General features: G+C 42.1%; 1 protein-coding gene across 4 annotated transcripts in view; it reads left to right on the forward strand.

Moving 5' to 3' along the window:
* LOC127569012 (dihydropyrimidinase-related protein 3-like) overlaps window positions 1-21,289 on the forward strand; it is a 159,510-nt gene that overhangs the window by 36,291 nt on the left and 101,930 nt on the right. Inside the window, exon 1 of one of the 4 annotated variants that reach the window (XM_052013263.1) lies at window positions 11,491-11,836. The exons of 2 other annotated variants lie outside the window; for them this stretch is intronic. In XM_052013263.1, the coding sequence (XP_051869223.1) occupies window positions 11,792-11,836 (45 nt within the window). In that variant the 5' untranslated portion in view covers window positions 11,491-11,791. Of the gene's footprint in view, window positions 1-11,490; window positions 11,837-21,289 lie in introns of those variants that run through there. One more of the 4 variants, XM_052013264.1, reaches the window with a different exon arrangement.

A 21,289-nucleotide genomic window follows, 5' to 3' on the forward strand; every position in this document is an offset into this window, starting at 1 on the left:
ACTCAGTGATTATTGCAATGCCATTTAACTCCCTAAGGATTTTGTTTCTTTGGGAGTGATGCAGGGTTATCATTACATGGTGGGAGATGGGTGTTGTCATGTGTCTCATTTGCCATCAGGTATCTTCCTTGGCCTTGTCCCATTATAACCCTTTGGTTGGAGGTGAACAGGCTGGTGTTGGAATGCAGTGTATAAGTACCAGCAGTCCACTTCCTGCTGCACTCGATTTTACAGTCTCCACCCTCAGCCACACTGAGTACCTTCAGAACTGTGGTACGCATTGAGTCAGTGGCACAGCAGTTAGTGCAGCATCCTCACAGCTCCAGTTACCCAGGTCTGATCCTGACCTCTGGTGCTGTCTGTGTGGAGTTTGCTCCTTTTTCTGTGACTGCGTGGGTTTCATCGGAATGCTCTGGTTTCCTCCCACATCCCAAAGATGTGTGGGTTGGTAGGTTATTTGAATTCTGTAAATTCTCTCTGATGGAGGTGGATGGTAGAAGAATCAGGATGGTAGAGAAAATATGGGTTGGAGGGAAATGGGGAATGGGTTAACCTGAGGGTTATGTTGCAGCTGCATAAGTTGTTGGTGAGGCCACACTTGGAGCACTGTGTACAGTTTTGGTCACCCTGTTATAAGAAGGATGTAGTTAAACTGGAAAGAATGCAGACAAGATTTATGAGGATGTTGCCAGGACCAGAGGGCTGAGTTCCAGGGAGAGGTTGGCCAGGCTAGGTCTTTATTCCTTTGAGCATAGCAGAATGAGGGGTGACCTTATAGCAGTGTTTAATATAACGAGATGCATAGATAAAGTGGATGGTAACAATCTTTTCCCCAGGGTGGGGAGTCCAAAACTAGGGAACATAGGTTGAGGGTGAGAAGGGAAAGATTTAAAAGGGTACTGAGGGGCAACTTTTCCACACAGAAGGTGGTGAGTATATGGAATGAGCTGCCAGAGGAAGTGGTTGAGGCAGGTACAATAGTATCATTTAAGAAGCACTTGGACAGGTACATGGATGGGAGGGGCCTGGAGGGATATGGGCCAAACACAGGAAATTGTGACTAGATGGGTGGACAACATGGTTGGCATGGACTGGTTGGGCTGAAGGGCCTGTATCTATGTTGAGTTGCTCTATGACTCTGTGAGAGGCAGCATAGGTTTCATGGGCTGAATGGCATCTTTCTATCTCGTAAGAAAATATGAATTCACACTCTGTCCCTGGGATATGGTGAAAAGATCAATATTGTTCTCTCACCCTGTCATCTCCATGTCAGATAAAACTGCTTCTTCATTCAAAAACCTAACCGTGCAGGTAAAATTCAAAGGGAGAAATTATTGCCTGGTTGCAGAGCTCCCTGGAGAAGAAACATAAACAATCCTGATGGCTGAGGCTTAAGAATTTGGCCGGCACCCGGCTTTAAGGAAAACATCCAAAATAAATATCCAGTTGATTGTACAAAATCTTGAGGACAACACACCAGAACTTCTCAATGGCTCCATGGAGTTGAGGTTTTTGTAAGTTGGGTAGATGGATCGTTGTCATTTGTCCCGTTTGGAATTTCACAAATGAATGAGCATACCAAAATCTTCTGAAAATTGATTTCATTTATGTTTCATTTGTTAGTAGAAGTACTTTATTAAATTTCCCACTGAAGCAAAACATTTGTCATTGTGAACAGACCTTAATACTCCATATAATGACCCTCTTCTAAGGTTAGAGTTTGCAATCGGAAGATATATCTCTTGAGGTAAAGAGCATCTGTGACTTACGTTGTTGAACAGTGTGCTGCATTATGTTCCAGCCAGCAAAGAGCTCAAAGCATATTGTGGATGACTACCAGAAGAGTGACTCTGGTCCAGATCCCAGCAGTAGTCATGGCTATGGCACGTGGCATATCATAGTGAGGTTCCATATGCTGAACCAGAGTCACCTTGTGCATTGCTCCTCATTGAGGTGTACAGAATCAGATTCTGATTAGTTTATTGTCATATGTACCAGAGTCCAATGAAGCTCCTTGCTTGTATGAAGCTCATAGACTAAACCGTGTACATGGTAATAATAAATACAACAATAAATAAAAGCGGAAAACAGCAGAATGATGCAAAGGTGGTAGTGCAATCTGAAGTAGTGCAAAAAGAAATGCTTAAGTGACAATAGTGGAATGACCGAGAGAGGTAGAATTAAGAGTTCAAGAACATGGCAGCACCACCAGGGAGGGCTGAAAGAAGTGATTGGTTCAGGAGTCTGATAGCAGTGGGGAAAAAACTGTTCTTAAGTCTGGTCGTCTGGGCTTTCAAGCTCCTGTATCTTCTCTCAGAAAGTAAAAGATTGTAAAGGGAATGGCCAGGGTGGCAGGCATCCTTGATGATACGTTTAGCCTTCCTGAAGCAACGCACCGTGAAGATGGAATAGATGGAAGGAAGTGATGAGTATGTGATGGACTGGGCTTTGTTTCTGGGCTCCGTGGGTTCATTGGTCCAGAACAGGGCAGTTGCCTGACCAGGCTGAGATGCAACCTGTCAGGATACTTTCGAATACGCTGCTATAATACACAAGGTATTGCTCCTAAATCTCCTTGTTAGATTGGGCCTCCTACCTTACAACCATAGAACACTACAGCACAGAAAACAGGCTATCCAGCCCTTCTAGTCTGTGCCGAAACTTTATTCCGCTAGTCTTATTGACCTGCACCCAGTCCATAACCCTCCAGACCTCTCCCATCCATGTATCTATCCAATTTATTCTTAAAACTTAAGAGTGAGCCCGCATTTACCACATCAGATGGCAGCTCGTTCCACACTCCCACCACTCTCTGAGTGAAGAAGTTCCCTCAATGTTCCCCCTAAACCTTTCCCCTTTCACCCTAAAGCCATGTCCTCTCATACTTACCTCTCCTAATCTAGGTGGAAAGAGCCTACTCGCATTTACTCTGTCTATATCCCTCATAATTTTGTAAACCTCTATCAGATTTCCCCTCATTCTTCTATGGTCCAAGGAATAAAGTCCTAACCTGTTCGATCTTTCCCTGTAACTCAACTCCTGATGACCCAGCAACATTCTTGTAAATCTTCTCTGGACTCTTTGAATCTTACTGATATCCTTCCTATAGTTAGGTGACCAGAACTGCACACAATACTCCAAATTTGGCCTCACCAATGTCTTATATAATCTCACCATAACATCCCAACTCCTATACTCAATACTTTGATTTATGAACGCCAGGATGCCAAAAGCCTTCATACCTTCTCCTCTGCTCCTTTGCCTTCTTCAGCAGGCTGCCTCTCTCAGTGAGTTCTCTCCACATTCTCCCTGTCACCTTGCATTTCTAGATAATCAGCAACTAAAGCAGCCATGCCTGGGTACAAAAAGGGTTTTGCAGAAGTCTTGAAGACACTATCCTTGCTTCCGCCATGCCACTACCTGCAGACCTCACAAGCTGTAACAAATTTGGAAAGGACTAGTTTTCACTATTGAATATTCTACACAAGTATATCAGCAGCAACTGATCCCTTTAAATGGTTGATTTAAGTTGTCGATGGGGTTAGGTTCTTCTCTCTCCTCATTGCGGGTCCGTGAGTGTTGACACTTGACTTTAGCTGTATAATTGAGGTCCAGTTGGGCATCGGTGCCATCAGCTTTGTACACTGATTGGCATCACAATCTGCCTACTGTGCACACACCTGCCGTGTAAGAATGTTGCATAAGCTTGTGGACTTCCCAATGAGGTAACCATCATAATTCAGGCTGAAAACTATGCATCTTGCATATCAGATTACAAAGAAATCAGGATCGAAACAGTGGCTGTAAGGCATAATAGGTTCAGCACTCTACAAGAGTGCAACAATGTGAGGCCTACTCAGGTGTAAGTCAATTGAAATCTGACCTGAGCCTGAGTAAGTAAAATTTTTCCATCTCCAACCAGACCAACAGTCTCAAAGACGTTAATCATTGTGGTTAATACTAAGCAAGTCATCCTGATCTGTATAAAGGAATGAGCTGGGCTAGCACAGTATAGCCCGGCCTTTAATCAGGATGTACAGCTGACCCAGTCCGGTCCTTTTGGGCTCGGGTACCTGTGTTCTACAACAGTCACCACTTTACAATCCACTTAATTGGATGGAGAGATGCTGAGCTCATGAGTGATGTAATGTAAATACAAGTTCATTCTCTCTTCTAGTTCAAAACATTGGATCTGTCAGATGAAAGAAGACCTTGCAATCCGAGGAGATGCAACATATACAGTTTCCCTGGATGCCTCCGCAGCATATAAAGTAGCCAGAATACAGAAAGCTATATCCTCAGTCAGGAACAAAAACTACTTTGTTCTTTTCAATACTATGTGGAGACAGCTAGAGGACAAACTTGGATAGATTTATTTGGGGAAGATGTCCAATGTCATTGAAACATAAAAGCTGTCTCTTGGTGTATAACAGAGAGTGCATACTCAAGGGGGTTTTAATCTGCAGAACTTCAGAAAGCCTATTAGGATGAAAGGGGGAAATGTTGGAAGCTTTCTGCACAAGCATCCCTGCATTTGTCCTGGAACATCACTGCATGGATTTTTGGAACCCAAAAGTTTAAATCCAGTCACAAAACTTACTTGCCATTTTCTTACATTTAGTTGTTTTTCTCCACCACTTTTAAAGGCATTTATTTAAGCTGGAAAGGGTGCAGAAAAGATTCACAAGGATATTGCCAGGATTGGAGGGATCGAGATAAGGAGAGGCTGGATAGGCTGGGACTTTTTTCCGTGGCTCATAGGAGGCTGAGGGGTGACCTTATACAGGCTTATAAAATCATGAGAGGCATAGATAAGGTGGATGGTCAGGGTAGGGGAGTCTAAAACTAGAGGGCATAGGTTTAAGTTGAGGGGAAAGATTTAAAAGGGACCTGAGGGGCAACTTTATCACACAGAGGATGGTGGGTAAATGGAAGCTGTAGAGCGGATACCATTACAGTGTTTAAAAGACATTTTGGCAGGTACATGGACAGGAAAGGTTTAGGGGGATATGGGTCAAAAGCAGACAAATGAGACTAGCTCAGGTAGACAACTTGGTCAAGGACAAGTTGGGCTGAAGGGCCTGTGTCCATGCTGTGTAACTCCATGACTCGAAAGGGGATTTTTTTTATATCTATAAAATAATGGAGAGAATTGTGGAGTTCAGTATGCAGGATGTCATACATGTGAGGGGAATTTGATTTACTTGGTCAGTTAGATTACCATGGAATGAATACTCCTATTGTTTAAAAAAAAACACTCCAGCTTACTGCGGTGAATGCCACTGCAGATCTGTTTGTAACCTATCAATTGTCACAAACTTACCACTTATGGCTGCTAATATTTGACTAATGTTTCAGTTCTTAAAAGGTACAGTCAAACTCCAATAATCTGTTATCCTATTGTTTGGAAATCCTAATGGATTGACATCTGGCTGACCTGGTTCTGTTTCTTGCTTTCCCTTTAAAATTACGGGAGCCCCGTTTCTCACACTTCCTTTAAGCTCACTGGGGCCCTGTTCACCATGTTCCTTTTAAAAACATTGGGGTCCCTGTTCATGATCCTTTAAAACTCACAAGGACTTGTTCCCTCTCTCCCTTTAAACTCACTTGATTCACTGGAAAATTTACTGCACTATTGTGTAACATCAAAATAAAGTGAATTAAAAGTGTTAATAGGAGTGATACCTGATAGTCAGGAAAATCAACGGTCCAACACCACTAAAGTCCCAAGGCTGCTGGATTTTTGGAGTTTTACTGTAGCCATAGTAATCCGTAGTAGAGATGGAGACCATTCACACCAAGACATTTCTGCACTACACAGTTAGCCCTGTCATCCGCTTTTTTCCCTATACTCCTGAAAATCTTTCTGAGTACACATTCAATTTCCTATTGAATGTTAGTTCAACCATTTTTTATATCGGTTTTGTTAAGCATCATGTCGAGTTGGTGTTATTTGCACAGTAATTGATTCTGTAATCTCAAAATTGAAAGGCAAGAAAACTCTTCTTACTGCTCTTTGAGATGCCTATCTAACCAACCTGATCTTGCAATAAAAAATCTTGCTAAACAAGGCAGATTTTCAAATCACTGTTTGGATATAAAACAGGGTGCAATGATCGGTGGCTAATTTAAGAAATTCAGTTCTATTGATTCAATCTAATCTTAATTCACTTGGTTTATATCCTGAGTAACCAGTGTAACATCAATTCCTATACCCACACAACTCTCCACTCCCCACTCCACCAGGCTTCCTTTGAGCAAGGTTATTGGAGAATTATAGGATAGTACACTGGTGCAGTAGGTGATGTTGCTGCCACACAGCTCCAGTGATCCAGGTTCGATCCTGACCTCCAGTGTTGTGTATGGAATTTGCATGTACTTCCTTTCCCCCAGGTCCTCTGGTTTCCTCAGACATCCCAAAGACATGCAGATTGGTAGGTTAATTGGTCACTGTAAATTATTCCTAGAGTAGGTGGGTGATAGAACCTGGAGAGAAGATGGGAATATGAGAGAGAATAGTTTGCAAGAAAAATAAATACTGGATTGGTATTCATGGGAATACTCTGAGATCTGCCATTGAATCAATGGGCTGAATGGCTTTTGTGTTATCAGAAAGTATGTAAGTTATTGGTAATATTATTAAAATGTAATGTCTTGTAAGACTTTATTTTCTGTCGCATGCCACATGCTCTACACAACTTTCTGCCATGCAGTTCAAAGGAAAGTACAAAGAGATAACACAATATATCAAAGCCAAGCTGTCTGCAATAGTTTAATGTCTTCCTCATTTAAAAAAACAATTAAGCATCACAGTCTTAGGGGATGTGTACACACAAAGAATAATAATACATTGTGTTTTACAAGCTTCAAAATTTCTATGAAAATATTGTGTTCTGGTAATCGTAGTTGTTAGCGATATAAGATATACCATTCTTAACATGCATTTCTCATTGTTCACCCTTCCCTGTCATGTTTAAGCGGCACACTCAAATATCTGTGTCACTCATTAAAAAGATAAACAATGACAATCATTTCTCACAGGAGCCAGAATGTCTGTAGCCTTTGAGTAGACTCAATAACTACACTTTAAAAATTTTTAAAAATGAAAGCCAGAGGTTGTGACCTCCAGACTGGAGATCAACTGAATTTTGACAGCACCTTGTGTTTACCTAACAACAATTAGAATTTGTGATCTCAATGCAGCACTGTTTAGCAACAGAATGATATTGTTATTGTCAAAGGGTGGTAAGTGGTGTTCCACAAGGATCATTGCTGGGACCACTCTTCATTTACATAAACAGTTTAACTACCTAAATTAGAAGTACAAATTTAACGATATGTAAATTTGGGGTTGTGATTAATATGGAGGAAGATTGCAACAAAATGTAGGAATACGTTAATAAATTGGCAAATAATTGGTAGATGAGGTAATGTATTTTGGTTGGAATTAAATACCCTTTGGAAAGTAAGCTTCTTAACTGGGTAAAGTAACAGAGACATCTGAGGGTACAGCTCATTAAAAGTGGGTTAATAAGGGTTACTACAGCCAACAAAACATTTCTAGAGATTTAGAACTGAAAACCAGAGAAGTTATGTAAAACTTTTGGTAGGTAATGCAAGTGCTTTGAATAATTCTGGTCTCCATATTATAAAAAGGATCAGGAGAAGGTGCAAAGAATGTGAGAAGCTTCCAGAACTGAGAAGACACACAGACCCATTAAGAAGCATTCAACAAACTGGGACTGCTTTCTCAAGAAATAGCAGATTGAAAGAGCAGATTAAGGTCTTCAATATGATAAAAAGCTTGGATACAATGGACATTAAGAAGATTGTTTAGGCTGTAAGAAGGTCTTAGAGGTAAGAAGGTCATGAGGAAATCTCATGGGAATTTAAGGGGAAAAACTTCACATGGAGAATGTTTAGAACACTACCACGTGGGGTAATAGAGGCTAGTGGTGTAGATGGCAGGAGAAGCTAGGCAGGGGCATGAGGACAAAGGATAAAAGATTATGTTGAACAAGCAGTCCACCTCCTCCTCCACATTCCCCTTTGCTTGGTTGAACTTATTCTCACATGAACAACTTCAAATCCACTCACTTCCTCTGAATCAAAAGTGTAACAGTGGGAACCCGCATTAACTTTCCCTGTCTCTTTGTGGGATATGTGGAACTGTCCAGTGCTACCTAGGCCCCCTCCGGAACTTCATTTTTCCAGTACACTGATGACTGTATTGGTGCTACTTCCTGCTCTGTACAGGGCAGGAAGTAGCACCAATTGTGCCAATTTCCAATCAGCTCTCATTTTTACATGGTCCATCTCTGCCTCTAGTCTTCCCTTTCTCAACTTCTCTATCTCCATCTCAGGGGAAAGATTAACAGCCAACATCCTTTATAAACTCACAGACTCCCACACCTGCCTCAGCTATAACTCATCCCAGAAAGGACTCCATTCCATCCTTCCTGTTTCTCCAGTTCCATTGCATCTGTTCTGATGATGATACTTTCTGCATCGGGGACGTCTTCCTTTCTCCTTAGCAGTGGTTTCCACAGCTAACAAGGTTCTCCATTGCTTATGTTCCATTTGTTGTGTTTCTGCTCCCATCTCTCTCCTATCTAGAGCAGACATAGGGTTCTTCTTGTTATCCACCCCTAACACACCAGTCTCCAAATTCAGCAAAGCATCCTACATAGTAATACCTCCAACTAGATACCTCCACCAGTTACATCTTCCCTTCCCCTCCCCTTTTCAATATTCCAAAAATGGCTCATTCCCTCCACAGCTCCCCAGTTCACTCTTCCATCTCCACTCATACCTACTCCCCTTCCCAGTCAACTACAGGAGGTAGAACTCCTGAACTTTTACCTCTTCCCATCCAACATCAGGGACCACACTCTCCTTTCAGGTGAAGCACCAATTCACTTTTACTTTCAACTTAGTGTATTGTATTTGGTACTCACAATGTGGTCACCCCTATATTGGAGAAATTAAACACAGATTGACTGGGCAGTACACCTCCATTATGTCTGCAAGGGTGACCCGGAGATTCCTGTCATTTTAATTCTCCATCTCACTCCCACTCTCTTTGGCCCCTTACATTGTTCCAACAAACCCTAAAGTAAACTTAAGGAACAACATATCATCTCCATCTTCTGAGCAGGCATGTTACCAACCTCCACACTGATTTCAACAATTTCAGATAGCCAGCCTGTCCAGTTTCTATATGAACTGGCCAGTCCTGATGAAATATTAACTTCATTGTTCTCTCTCTGCAGATGCTGCTTGACTGTTGAGTAAGGCATCAACAGATGTTTTAGATATTAAGGGATATGGGATTAATGCACGAAAGTGATGCTTAAGTAGAGGATCAGCCATAATCTTACTGAATGGTGTAACAGGCACCGGGGCCAGAATGGCGTCTTTCTGTTTCTTTTTCTTATGTTCTTATGTCCTCGCTCATCTTCTATTTACACCTCAGTTGCCATTAACAACCATTCACCCCATCTCTTATCTGGCACAAATACCACTTGTGTCCCAGAGTGTCTCCAAGTCTCCACTCTACCACCAATGTTCTCTTTGTTCCCGCCATCCTTCCACCTTCTCTGTGATTTAAAATGTGTTTGATTTCTAACCTTCTCTCATTCTGCTGACAGGTCATTGACCTGAGACATTAATGCTCCTTCTCCCTCCACTAATGTTACCTGACCTATAGAAATGATATTGGTGGGTTTAGACGAAGAGGGAAGGAGGAAGGGTAATCACCTGCCTGGACTTAGTGCTTCAAATAACCTCTTTCTCTGCCCTATATTTCTGTGGATTGCATCAAATAACCAGCTCCTAATAAATCATCATATTTGATCTAGTTTTTTGCTCCATCTACTTGTTTTAAAAAGAAAGTTATCCACAAGTACAAAAGGAAATCTGGTTCAATTTAAAAACTATGAAAATCAAATAAAAAAAGCCGATTATTGCTTCCACACGACATCCTCCAGGTCTCAGTAGATTTTCCTGTGTCCCAGGACTGACCTGGTATTTCCAGAGATTAATTAGTTTCTTGGACACTTCCTGGACAACCTTGGAGAAAAACCACAAGGGGATTAAAATGTTGCTTTGTATTTTCCTTGGAAACTTCTGATTATTAATTTTGATAATACTGAAGGTGGGGAAGTGAAAATAGGAAAATACAAAAATAGCAGGAGTAGGCCACTCGGCCCCTCAAGCCTGCCCAGCCATTCGATACCATCATGGCTGATCTACCCCTGGCCTCATCTCCTCTTCTGCGCCAGGGTCCCGTAGCACTCATTTCCCTGCTCTTTCAGATATGTATCTACTTCCTCTTTAATTACCCCCAGTGATCCGGACTCAGCAATCCTCCAGAGCTACCCCACTCTCTGTGAGATGTTCCTTTGCACCAGTTTTAATTGACCACTCCCTATTCTTATAACGATATCCACTTGCTTAAGATTCTCCCACAATTGGAAATATCTCAGTATCTACCCTGTCTTATCCCCTAAGCTTCTTATCAGTTTCAAGAAGATCACCCCTCATCTTCTACACACCAAAGAACACATATCTAATATCTTCAGCCACCTGTGATGGGACAACCCTCTCATCCCAGGAATTAGCCCAATGAATTTCTTTTGGACTGTCTCTGGGGACAAAAATCATGGGGACATGGGGCTTCTTGAATGATGTTAGATGTAAAATTAAATAGGTTGTTAAGAATTCTTTTACTTCTAGCGATTCAGAAGGAGGGCAGTCAGCCCACTGGATCCATGCCAGTTCTCAAGGGAGCATTCCCGTCAATCCTATGCCCCTCCTTATTTCCCGGTAGCCCTGCAACTCATTGTCTCTCACACAGTCGGAAGATAGTACACAGCGAGGATGGATGTGTACAATTAAAATACTGCTGTAAACCTGACTTAAATAAATGCTGGAAATGCTCTGTAGGGAAGGCAGCATCAGTGGAGAGAGAAACCACGCTGATGTTTCAGATGAATGGCTTTTCATAAGTAATGCTGGAGTAGTATTGGCAGGGGTGTCTAGGACAGAACAGCTGGAGGAAAGCTTAATGACAACAGCTCCAGTAATACAGCTAATCAGAACTGGCACCTCTGAGCTCCACGTATAACATTCTCTGAACATAAATTGCATCCTCCAACCCTCAGTGAACAAACCACAAAATCTTCAATATACTTGAAAAGAATAGCCCCACACAAGAATTACTACCACCACCACTATAGGGAAGCATTGCAAATTTAAAACCAGACATTTTTATGTGGCTATTTTTAATTTTCAGACGATGTTAAAACGATAAAATGCAAATACAAATAAAATGCACATTAGACTACAGCTTGGATATCTCCAAGAGGGGAGAGGCGTTTGGAATTGAGTCAGATGAAAAAAAATCAGAAGTCCAAGAGGACTGTAAATCATTTTGTTTTTCTCTTCGGCTGATTTCTAGGGACTTTATTCAGGTGCCAGAGTTGCTGGATGCTGGGAGTAGCTCTAGCTCCGCCTGGCGGTGTGGCTCGAACGCGTCTCCCCTGTTCACTCACAGTCTGCCCTGGGCGAGGCGAGAGCTGCAGACAGCGATCAATAGCAGCTGGAGGAGGCGCAGCCCGACAGCAGCCTATAGTCAGTCGCAGCACACTCGCACAGCGCTGCTATTGTATGGGCACGGGAGCAAATCACGTCCCCGCAAGACTCGAGCAGACGCAGCTTGGAGAGAGTGAAAAAAGTGCTTACTTTTTATTTTATTTTTTGAACTCCAGACTATAATACTCTTAGCAAGATGATGTCGGGATATCAGGGTAAAAAGAATATTCCGCGGATAACGGTATGTATCTTAAGCCTTTTTTATTCGTTGCATCTTTCACTAGTGTTCTCTTTGGATTCTGTGCGCAGAGATTAGAAGATTGCAAATGGTCAGCAGAGATATATGTTTAATGCAGCGCCTTGCTGGCGGCCAGCCTTTAGTGCATTGTGCTGCAGATACTACAAGACTTGAGTGGGCTTTTTTTGTGTGTGTGTGTGAGTGTGCGCGCGTCTGGGATACAGCACTGTTGCAAGAAGCCAATGTGTCTGTGAAAGGACTAAATCCGCATTGAATTTCAATCAACCTCCTTCCTCCGAAGGAAAATCGATGCTGTTTATTTGTTGTGCAATTGCAACTTTTGTTTTCTTAAAATGCATCTAAAGTTGCGAAGAGCATTTTCACAGGTTCACGGGGAGGGAGTTGTGCCTTTTCCTATTCTTTGCAAAGGCGTGTTTAAGAGAACAAACCAGAGGCTGAAATTCTGATGTTTAAAACAGTTTAAAGCTTTTGTGCGTTTTTAGTAAGGAAATCTGCAGTGCAATTGGTTTTAATTATGTTTTATTTAAGCATGCGGTGTTGCACCAGTTAGAAATTGAACGAGGAGACACCACCCAGTTTACCGCTTCATGGCACAGTCTGTCTCTCCCCGCTGCATCACTCAAGCTGCGTTTGAACAGTGAAACAAATAGACACCCGGTGTGGTTTAGGGGCTGATTTGAGGATTGGTTGGTGGTTAATTCAAGCCCCCTCTGCGTTTTTCCTGCCCTTTCTGGGCCAGTTTTATTGTCGAGTGGGACTATTGCCTTTGTCTCTAACGAATTAGTGTGTGTTGTGAGAGACGGGAGAGGCATTCTGTCACAGGTCAAACAAAAGAAATTAACCCAGTGCGGTAAAGACAGCAGGTCTGAGTTTTTTCCAAAAGTAAATTGATTGGTGGTCAATTTCCAGGAAAATATCCAATCTTGTTAATAAACTCTGAATTCTAAGTGCTGCCAATTTGCAGTATTCCATCGGGTTATTGTGTAAAGTAATTTCAAGTTGCCTACATTTTGATTGTGCAGAGCACTGTGATATTCTTTGGGGTGGAGTCTGGCGATGGGTGGTTACGGAAGGTAAAACCTCTCGTAACTCGTGCCAGCTCTCCTTGTTTGAATGAAACTGGGTCCCATTTTGCTGAATTAATTATTGCAATGCAAACCAAAATCCCTCTGAGATGAATGGAAATGAGCAAAATTGTGTTTAAGCCATTGATTTTAGTTTCGTACTGATATCTGTCGTGTGTGATTTGCAAAAGCTGTGTCCTGTGTCATGAATGTACAACCAGTTTATGGGAAATGTGGGAACTATCCCACCTAAAGTGAGTCTTTGTTCCCTCTCTTCCTCCTCCCACCCTCCAGATGCATCACCCCCTGTGCTTTTTTTCTTTTACTTCTGTGAGTATGACCTTGACTGCCAAGTCTTTCAGCTTTTGATCTTGGTCAGTGACAGGACAAAGGTTTGGGTGTGGGATGGGATGAGGGCTCCAGGTCTGATGTTGGTGCTGAGGAAAATTCAGTGCAAGCCTTCATTGGTGATTCCATTATCAACAGCAGGAAGATGGGAGTTTTATATTTATATACTTAGTAAATAATAGTCAGAGAGGGCATAGAAACAGACCCTTGGTTCACTGAGTCTGCATCAAGCACCCATTTTTTTACACTAATCCTACCATCCCCTACCACTCAGATACACACTGATGGTCAATTAACCTACCAACCTGCGTGTTTTTGGAGATGTGGGAGGAAAACAGCTCCTGGAGGAAATCCGTGGGGGTGTCACAGGGAGAACACGCAAATTCCACGTAGTCAGTACCCAAGGTTAGGTTTGCACCCGGGTTTGCTGGAGGTGTGTGGCAGTGGCTCTACTAACTATGCCACCCAATAACCTATGATGTTCTGTCTAGGTGGATGGAAGCAGATGCAGGAACTTCCATTAGTGTATGTAGATAACTAACTGGGAAAAATGGAGACTGTTTGGAAAGAGCAGAAGAAGTGGACTATTTGGATATCTCAAAGATTCACTGGAGGCATGATTTGCAGACTGACCTGTGCTGAATTATAGGAGGAAAAAATAATGGCTGTAGGGATTCACAGGGCAGGGAAATGAAAAGGCTTCCATTTAAAAGCAGTATCTTTAGGAACTTCCAGGCAGATTATTTGGATTATTCTTGAGGAGATGAGGCAACTGGTTGGATGTACGTCCATTTTACCAAAGGTGATGTTATTGTCTCTCTGAAATGGTGGTGAGGGGTAATGCAACAATTATGCAAATGGTTATTGAGTATAATAACTGAGGATTGAAAAGATAATCTATCATGTGTTTTCTATCCTCCAACCACTGCAAGGCTTTCTATGAAAGCAGGGCTTCTGTTTGTCCTTATTGGGACTTGTATGATGGGGCAGGGTATATTCATGCTTGTCATGCTTTTAAATAATCACTCTTGCCATGGGAATAAAAGCTTAAACTTGCTAGTTAATAAGATGTCTGATACGTGGAAAAGGCCATTGGTGACCTGGGAAGCCCAGAGATGGTGTAGCATCATCAAAAGGACCAGGTACAACTAGTCCAGGGAGAACATAGGCATTTGCAAGGACAGGAAGGAGAGTTGAGTCTGGAAAATGTTTGTCTGCATAATGAACTAAATGATTCTGCTGATAGTTTTCTATAATGCAAGACTAATTAGTGTTGGTTGGTATTATGGAATTTTGAGGAGAATTTGCATTAGGCTGCTTTCCTAGGAGGAGTTACTATTCTATAAAAATTGGGATACTGCAAGCAGAAACTAAATTGCCATTTGCAGATTGGAATTCTCGTCTTTGATTTTGGAGAAGCTGTGACCATAAGTCCGATGTGATACTAGGTACTTTTCAGAGATTGGTCAGTTAAGAACCTGATTATTGTATTATAGGACTAGTGGGATGGGAGGGGGAAGATGGACTGTAATCCTTTATTAATGATTGTGGAATTCCATACTAGGTTATGTAGTTGCTGATATATTACATTAAAAACATCTTGGATGTGGTCCTGTCGTTAATAGGTACATGTACAGAGTTGAGTGAATCAGCACATTGAAAGAATATGATAAACAAAGCCATCTTATTCAGAACTCAGTTCTGCAACGAAGTTTCATTAAATTATTTTTCCTAAATTGCTGTTAATGGAACTTGAAATTCCCTGCCCCTCTAAGGCAGGAAGTAGATGTGACTAATGGTTTGACTTCAATCATTTGTCTTTAATATGTAAGACAGCAAAGCAAAATACCACTATGTTGGTAAAAATATGTAGCAAATACTAACTACAATAAAGGATCAATGAAGTTGCCTTGTTTGGTTTCAACATTTTAAAACTTCACTATGATTAAACACACAATATGAATGGGTAGAGGTAAAAAAAAGATTTGCAAAATATCACGGCTCTCAAAGTGTGACTGAGCTTACAGAAGCATGGATTGACTGTTCTGTAGATTGGTGAGGAAATGCATGTCAGTGCAGGGTCAGAATGCTGGATGAGGCACTCACTCATCAAGGACAGGTCTGGCTTTGCGGTGCTGGGGAATGAGCACTAGGGCCCTCTCAAGTTATTTGAATGCGAGGAGTCCCTCTCGTGGTAGAGCCCCGCAGTGCATCACTCCAGTTTGCTCCGCCTTACTGATCTTTTTAACTATACTTCATTTCCCTTCTCTCCTGCTCCACTAAAATAACACACTCTTCAGTCCCATGGAATGCTGGCTTGTGAACCAGCTCCTGACACTCTAAAAGCCTCTGTGTCCAAGGTGCTCAGCAGCTCAGTTTTTGGTAGCTTAAAATAAAATGTTTTATCAGTGATGATTAAAAATCTCTCGGCTGCTTAATGTGATTTTTGGCAGGGAGTTGTGGGAGATATGGAGGAGGGTGCAGAGGTAGAATAGGATGAGCTGGGCAAAGGAGTAAGGGTACAAAAGTCAGTGTGAGACAGCTCTGTGGAAGTTACTTCAGAACCAGCACACCCAAATTCAGATCATTTGTAATCTTTCTGAACATTTGGAATTCTCATTTATGAGTCTTGTTAGACCTACCTGGCTCCAGACCTGGATCTAATCTTGCTCCATCCTCTGTTTATATGGTCCTCCAGACATTGATCCTAGCTCAGTCTCTCCAATCGTTCAACCACTTCCAGGCCATCATCCCAGTTCAAGCCCTCTGGTTTTATGATAGTGTTTCACCCATTCCCCTTGCCCAGAGCCAACCGTCACGACGTAACATTGTGCAGTTTTTTTCCTAACCCTCTGTGTTGTTATATCCATCTCCCCATCTTCAGAAACTTCCTTGAGTGTTTTCTTTCAGCACATCAGTGGTCAGTGATGGCCAGCACTCTTCTGAAGTATATTGGGGTATCTTGCTGTGTTATAGTTAAATTTTTCACATAAGCCTGGTAAATTGGCTACTTCTCAAACACTGAAATCATTTGAGTTTGGGGGGGAAAAATCAGCAAAATGTTCCTGTGTGGTTTCAAATATCTATAGATGTTGTCCCTTTCTCTCTTTGGAAGGAGAAACCCACATTTGGGCCATGGGTTAATGGATAATGGGAACCTGTACCCATACCTGACCACTAATCCTCACCTGTTCCTTCAAAGTACCGAAACCATGTGTGACAATAGATTGTTTTGGGCAGAAACAATATTTGCATTTGTTTTCCAGCAAGAGTATCCAATGTCTTCCTGATTTAATTTTGCTCTCCCTGAACCAGTGGTGTTTATGCCAACTCTTGTTCCTCTGGTGTCATTTTAGTTGTGATGACTAATACAAAAACAGATTATCAATTGAATGCCGGACTTTCCTGTCTGTTTAATTTTTTTTTCCAGCTCCTCCCATCTGTTGTTTGTCCTTGCCTGCAAGCACTGACTTGTGTGGCTATGGTTCAAAGAGTCCTCAGCTGACATTTAGTACCTTGTGTAAGTGCCCATTCTGTACACATGAGCCCACACACTGATTCTTGGCTGGCTTTTCTGCCTAGGGAGTGTGTACTGGAGGCTGGGCTCCAGCCATAATACTGGGCAAGGTACATGTAGTCTACCTCACAAGTAGATCCCAAATCCTTACTCTGGTTTTCCTTGTGTTGGTTGACCTCAGAAGGGGCAATGTTGGTAATGCTAAATTTGCCAATGGCAGGGTGTGAAGTGGAGCTCAGACTATTCTGCACCGTAACATAATCCTGAGGGGGGAAATTGGTCTTAAAACATCTCACACACCTTCCTTCCCTCCCCCCCCCCCCCCCCCCCCCCCCACGTCTCAAGCTTGGGGATGAGGATGGCAATGGTAATGGGGATGGCACAGTGGTGCAGCTCATAGAGCTGCTGCCTTGCAGTGCTAGCATCCGGGTTCAATCCTGACCGTGGCTGCTGTCTGCGTGGGGTTTGCACATTCTCCCTGTGACCGCATGGGTCTCCTCCCCCATCTTAAAGACGTGGGTGGGTAGGTTAATTGGCCACTTTAAGTTGCCCCTAATGAGAAGGTAAGTGATAGAATCTGGGGGGAGTTGATGAGAACGTGGGGAGAATAATAATAAGAAAGATTGATGTAGGATTAGTGTAAACAGGTGGTGGATGGTTGGTGTGGATTCGGTAGGTCAGGGAGCCCACTTCCATACTGTATCTCTATGACTGAAAAGCCACCTATACTTTCCTGTTTAGGGTACCTAACCCAATACAACCAGCATTCAGAGGCTTCTTGAAGCTATGGTTTGGAAGTGCACTGCTTGGTGTATTTATCTAGTTTGTGGATTGGGAATCACGATCCATTGTTGTGTATCAAGAATTACAAGGAATGATTTCTCTTTAACCTGATCCACATTGTATATAATCCAGAAGCTCTAAAGAGGAGGCCCTTAACAGGGAGTAAAACGAGTAACACAATCATTGCATAATAAGGATAGGATTCCATGCAAGTATTTTGGTTGCTTTTCTTTAGCCTGAGTTAGGCTGCTTCCAAGTATATGAGGTACAGACAGTTGAGAGGGAGAGGTCCTGAAGAAATGTGACTACCTCAATCTATTAGTGCTGCCTCTATCTTGGGGGCATAAATTTAATTTGATTGCATGTTTTACACCGTTGCCTTTGATCCACAGGTATAGTGCCAGTACATATCGGTATAAAGTTACACAGATTGAGAACAGGCCTTTCGGCCCATCAAGTCTGCACTGATCGTCAAGCACCCTCTCACAGGAATCCTACTTTAATCCCATTTTACTTTCCCCTTGTTTCATAAACTCACCCCAAATTCTACCACTTACCTATACACTAGGAGCAATTCATTGTGGCCAATCAACTTTATAACCTGCACGTCTTTGGGATGTGTGGAGTAAGTGGACTTTCTCCTTGGACTTACATATGAAAGATTGGGGCAAAAACTTTAAAGGTGGGAAAATTGACCTTAAATGCCTGTTAATTGTTAAGTTCACCTGCCTAGCCATCCGTGAACCCAGAGCATTTCCCCACAGCACTTAACTGCTTCCTTAACGATTCCAGGATTTTTGCTGCAGGATGCTATCCTGTAAGTATTGTGTGCATGGAGGCGCAACGGACTGCAGATGCTGGAACCTAGAGCAAAAACCCCAACTGCTGGAGGAACTCTGGGTTAAGAAACATCTGTGGAGGGAAAGGAAAGCTTGATCTGAAATGTTGATGTCCTAATGCAGGGTCTCGACCTGAGAGGACGACCCTTCCTTTCCCTCCACAGGTGCTGCCTGACTCACTGAGTTTCTCCTTCAGTTTGTTTTTAGCATTGTATGAATGTCTGTCTGTTCTGTACAAAACTCTCAAGTACATCTGAAATATTTGAGAAGTTTGCTGAACTTCCAGCGATACTGGTATTCTCTCCAATCGTGTTGAGGTCATTACATTGATAGTGAATATTTGGCATCTGGGTTTATTTTGCGTGCTACAGAAAAATTGGCATGGACTTCAAATTTCCATATGGTAAAACTGATGAAAAACTGATTGCTTTAGGCTGGTAAGGATTGTCACAAAGTTCAGTATTTTCAGCATGTGTAACAAGGGGGTGCATAAGGACTGAATTAGCTCAGTAACTATCATCTAATTGAGACTTCCAAAGCTGCTGAGTAAATTGCCTGACTCAATACAAGTCTTTCATTATTTTATTTGCATCTGTTTTTTTTTCCAGTTTCATATACAAAACCTTTCAATACATGGAAACGCAAATGACCATGTGTCAGGCTATCCCTCTGCTTAAGTAATATGTGGCTTTGTGTGGGATATAAATTCATCAGTGACTTCTAAGTTTTCTCATTTGGGTGTGCAGCCCATTCATGTTGGAGACACGGGAGAGTTCGTTCTATGATTAGCTCTCTTTATGTTAAGTTCTGTTCCTTTATATTAAGGAAAATTTGCTACAGTATATAGGTGGGATGTATCATGCCACCCTGGCTGGGTGGGGAACAACCTCTTTATGGAAGGAGGTTTATGATTTGATGTATGGCTGTCCAACCATGGTCTGAGCAACGAGCCTCAAAGCCAAATTTGCAACTTTCTTTTATTTGCTGTTTTGCTTTGTTTGATTATTTCAATGCCTGAAGGTATGGGAAGGGTTTTTTGATTGAACCCTACCTGGACAAAGATCTGTTCATGGCAGCTTGTGTTGCATGGAAATTAAAAGAAGGTTAATTTGGAAAATCAGTCTGTGTGCTCCACAGAATCAAAGGCTTGATATTCCCTGATTTTAATACATCTTGATACCTGGAGTCATCATGAGCAGGAAATGGCCTTTGTTTTAGAAGAGAGGGAGGACAATAAGATAACTTATCTTTATAAGTCACATGTACATCAAAACACACAGTGAAATGCATCTTTTGCATAGAGTGTTCTAGGGGCAGCCCGCAAGTGTCACCACGCTTCCGGCGCCAACTTAGCATGCCCACAACTCCCTAACCTGTACGTCTTTGGAATGTGGGAGGAAACTGGAGCACCTGGAGGAAACCCATGCAGACGTGGGGAGAACGTAGAAACTCCTTACAGACAGCGGCCGGAATTGAACCCAGGTCGCTGGCACTGTAATAGCGTTATGCTAACTGCTACACTACCACCACATGCAGCCACAGTTCCTGTCCATGTGCTCAGCATCCCAGTGTTGCTTACAATGTTACAGACTCAAAAATGTTCGATCAGGCTTGCAGCAACCGTGTCAGAAGTTCTTATGTGGTCTCTGATTCACCAAGTCACTAATTCCAGTCTAATTTTCCCTTCACCTGATGTCCTTGGTAGATTCTGGTCCTCCATTCTGACTCTGTGCCTCAACAACAGCTAAAGTTAGAATTTGGAGTGGTTTTTATACACTTGAACATAAAGATTGAGTGTACATTATGTAGAGGGTGCTGTGTCAATTTCTAAACAGCAAGCGATGGAGTTCTTATAAATTAGAATGAGCAGATAATCCCAGTTTCAACCTCAGGAACCTAGTGAAGAAAGTTTTCCCTGTCAGAAGTGGTGTTTGCACTCTGAGTTGGTGCCATTTTGAAGAGCAAGGTAATTCTTGCCAATATTTATTCTCTCTCTCTCTGATGGATTATCTGCTCATTGTTTCCCAGCTATTAGTGAGAGCTTGCTATATGCAAATTAGCTTCTGGATTTCTCATATTATACGAGGATCTACAAAAATACTTAGTTGTAGAGTGTTTTGATATTCTGAAAGTTGCTATATTATGTAGTACAAACTCTTAAGGGGTTGATATATCCTCTGGCTGAGGAGTTTAGGACTAGAGGGCAGGGTCTTAAAATAAAAAGTCAGCCAAACAGAGCATAAGAAGTTTCTTTGCCCTGTGGCTGTGAAGTCCAAGAAAACATGCTGTCCAAGGTTAACATTATATCCACACCAAAACCCTGTCATGTGCCAGAGTGCATAAACATTATCCTGGTGGGGATTAAGGCTTCTGACAATTAACTGTCTCGGGTCTACATAACAGTGCAGTGACATATCACATTTGACCAGACCATTCAATATAAGAAAAAAATCAGGAGGAGCAAAACCAACTAAAATTTGATTCCCAGCCAAAGAATGTGATATTAAAGGGGCTGATTAAAAAAAAGCTTGGACCTTAAAGGAGGAGAACTTTGACATAGGAATTCCACAAAATCAGAACTGGCTGCAAAGGAAGAAGGAAATGTGTAGAATCCAATGTGGAAGGAATGAGATGGAGAAGAGCGAGGCTAAGGAAGGATTTGGTTATAACGGTGAAATCTTTAAATTTAAGTTGTTGATGGACCTCGGGCCTACAGGTGGCATGGTGAAGGAAGAATTTACATGGGAGATTCACCTGCCATTAATTTGAAGATTGATTAGGTATGAGAACATTGCAATAATTATGAACAAGCAGACTGAGTGAATGTTGTTCTATTGTCACATCTAAAATCCAGGCATTTTAAGGTTGCAAATGCTGTTACTTT

The sequence above is a fragment of the Pristis pectinata genome, chromosome 4 (genome assembly GCF_009764475.1).
Source record: "Pristis pectinata isolate sPriPec2 chromosome 4, sPriPec2.1.pri, whole genome shotgun sequence".
Classification (NCBI taxonomy): domain Eukaryota; kingdom Metazoa; phylum Chordata; class Chondrichthyes; order Rhinopristiformes; family Pristidae; genus Pristis; species Pristis pectinata.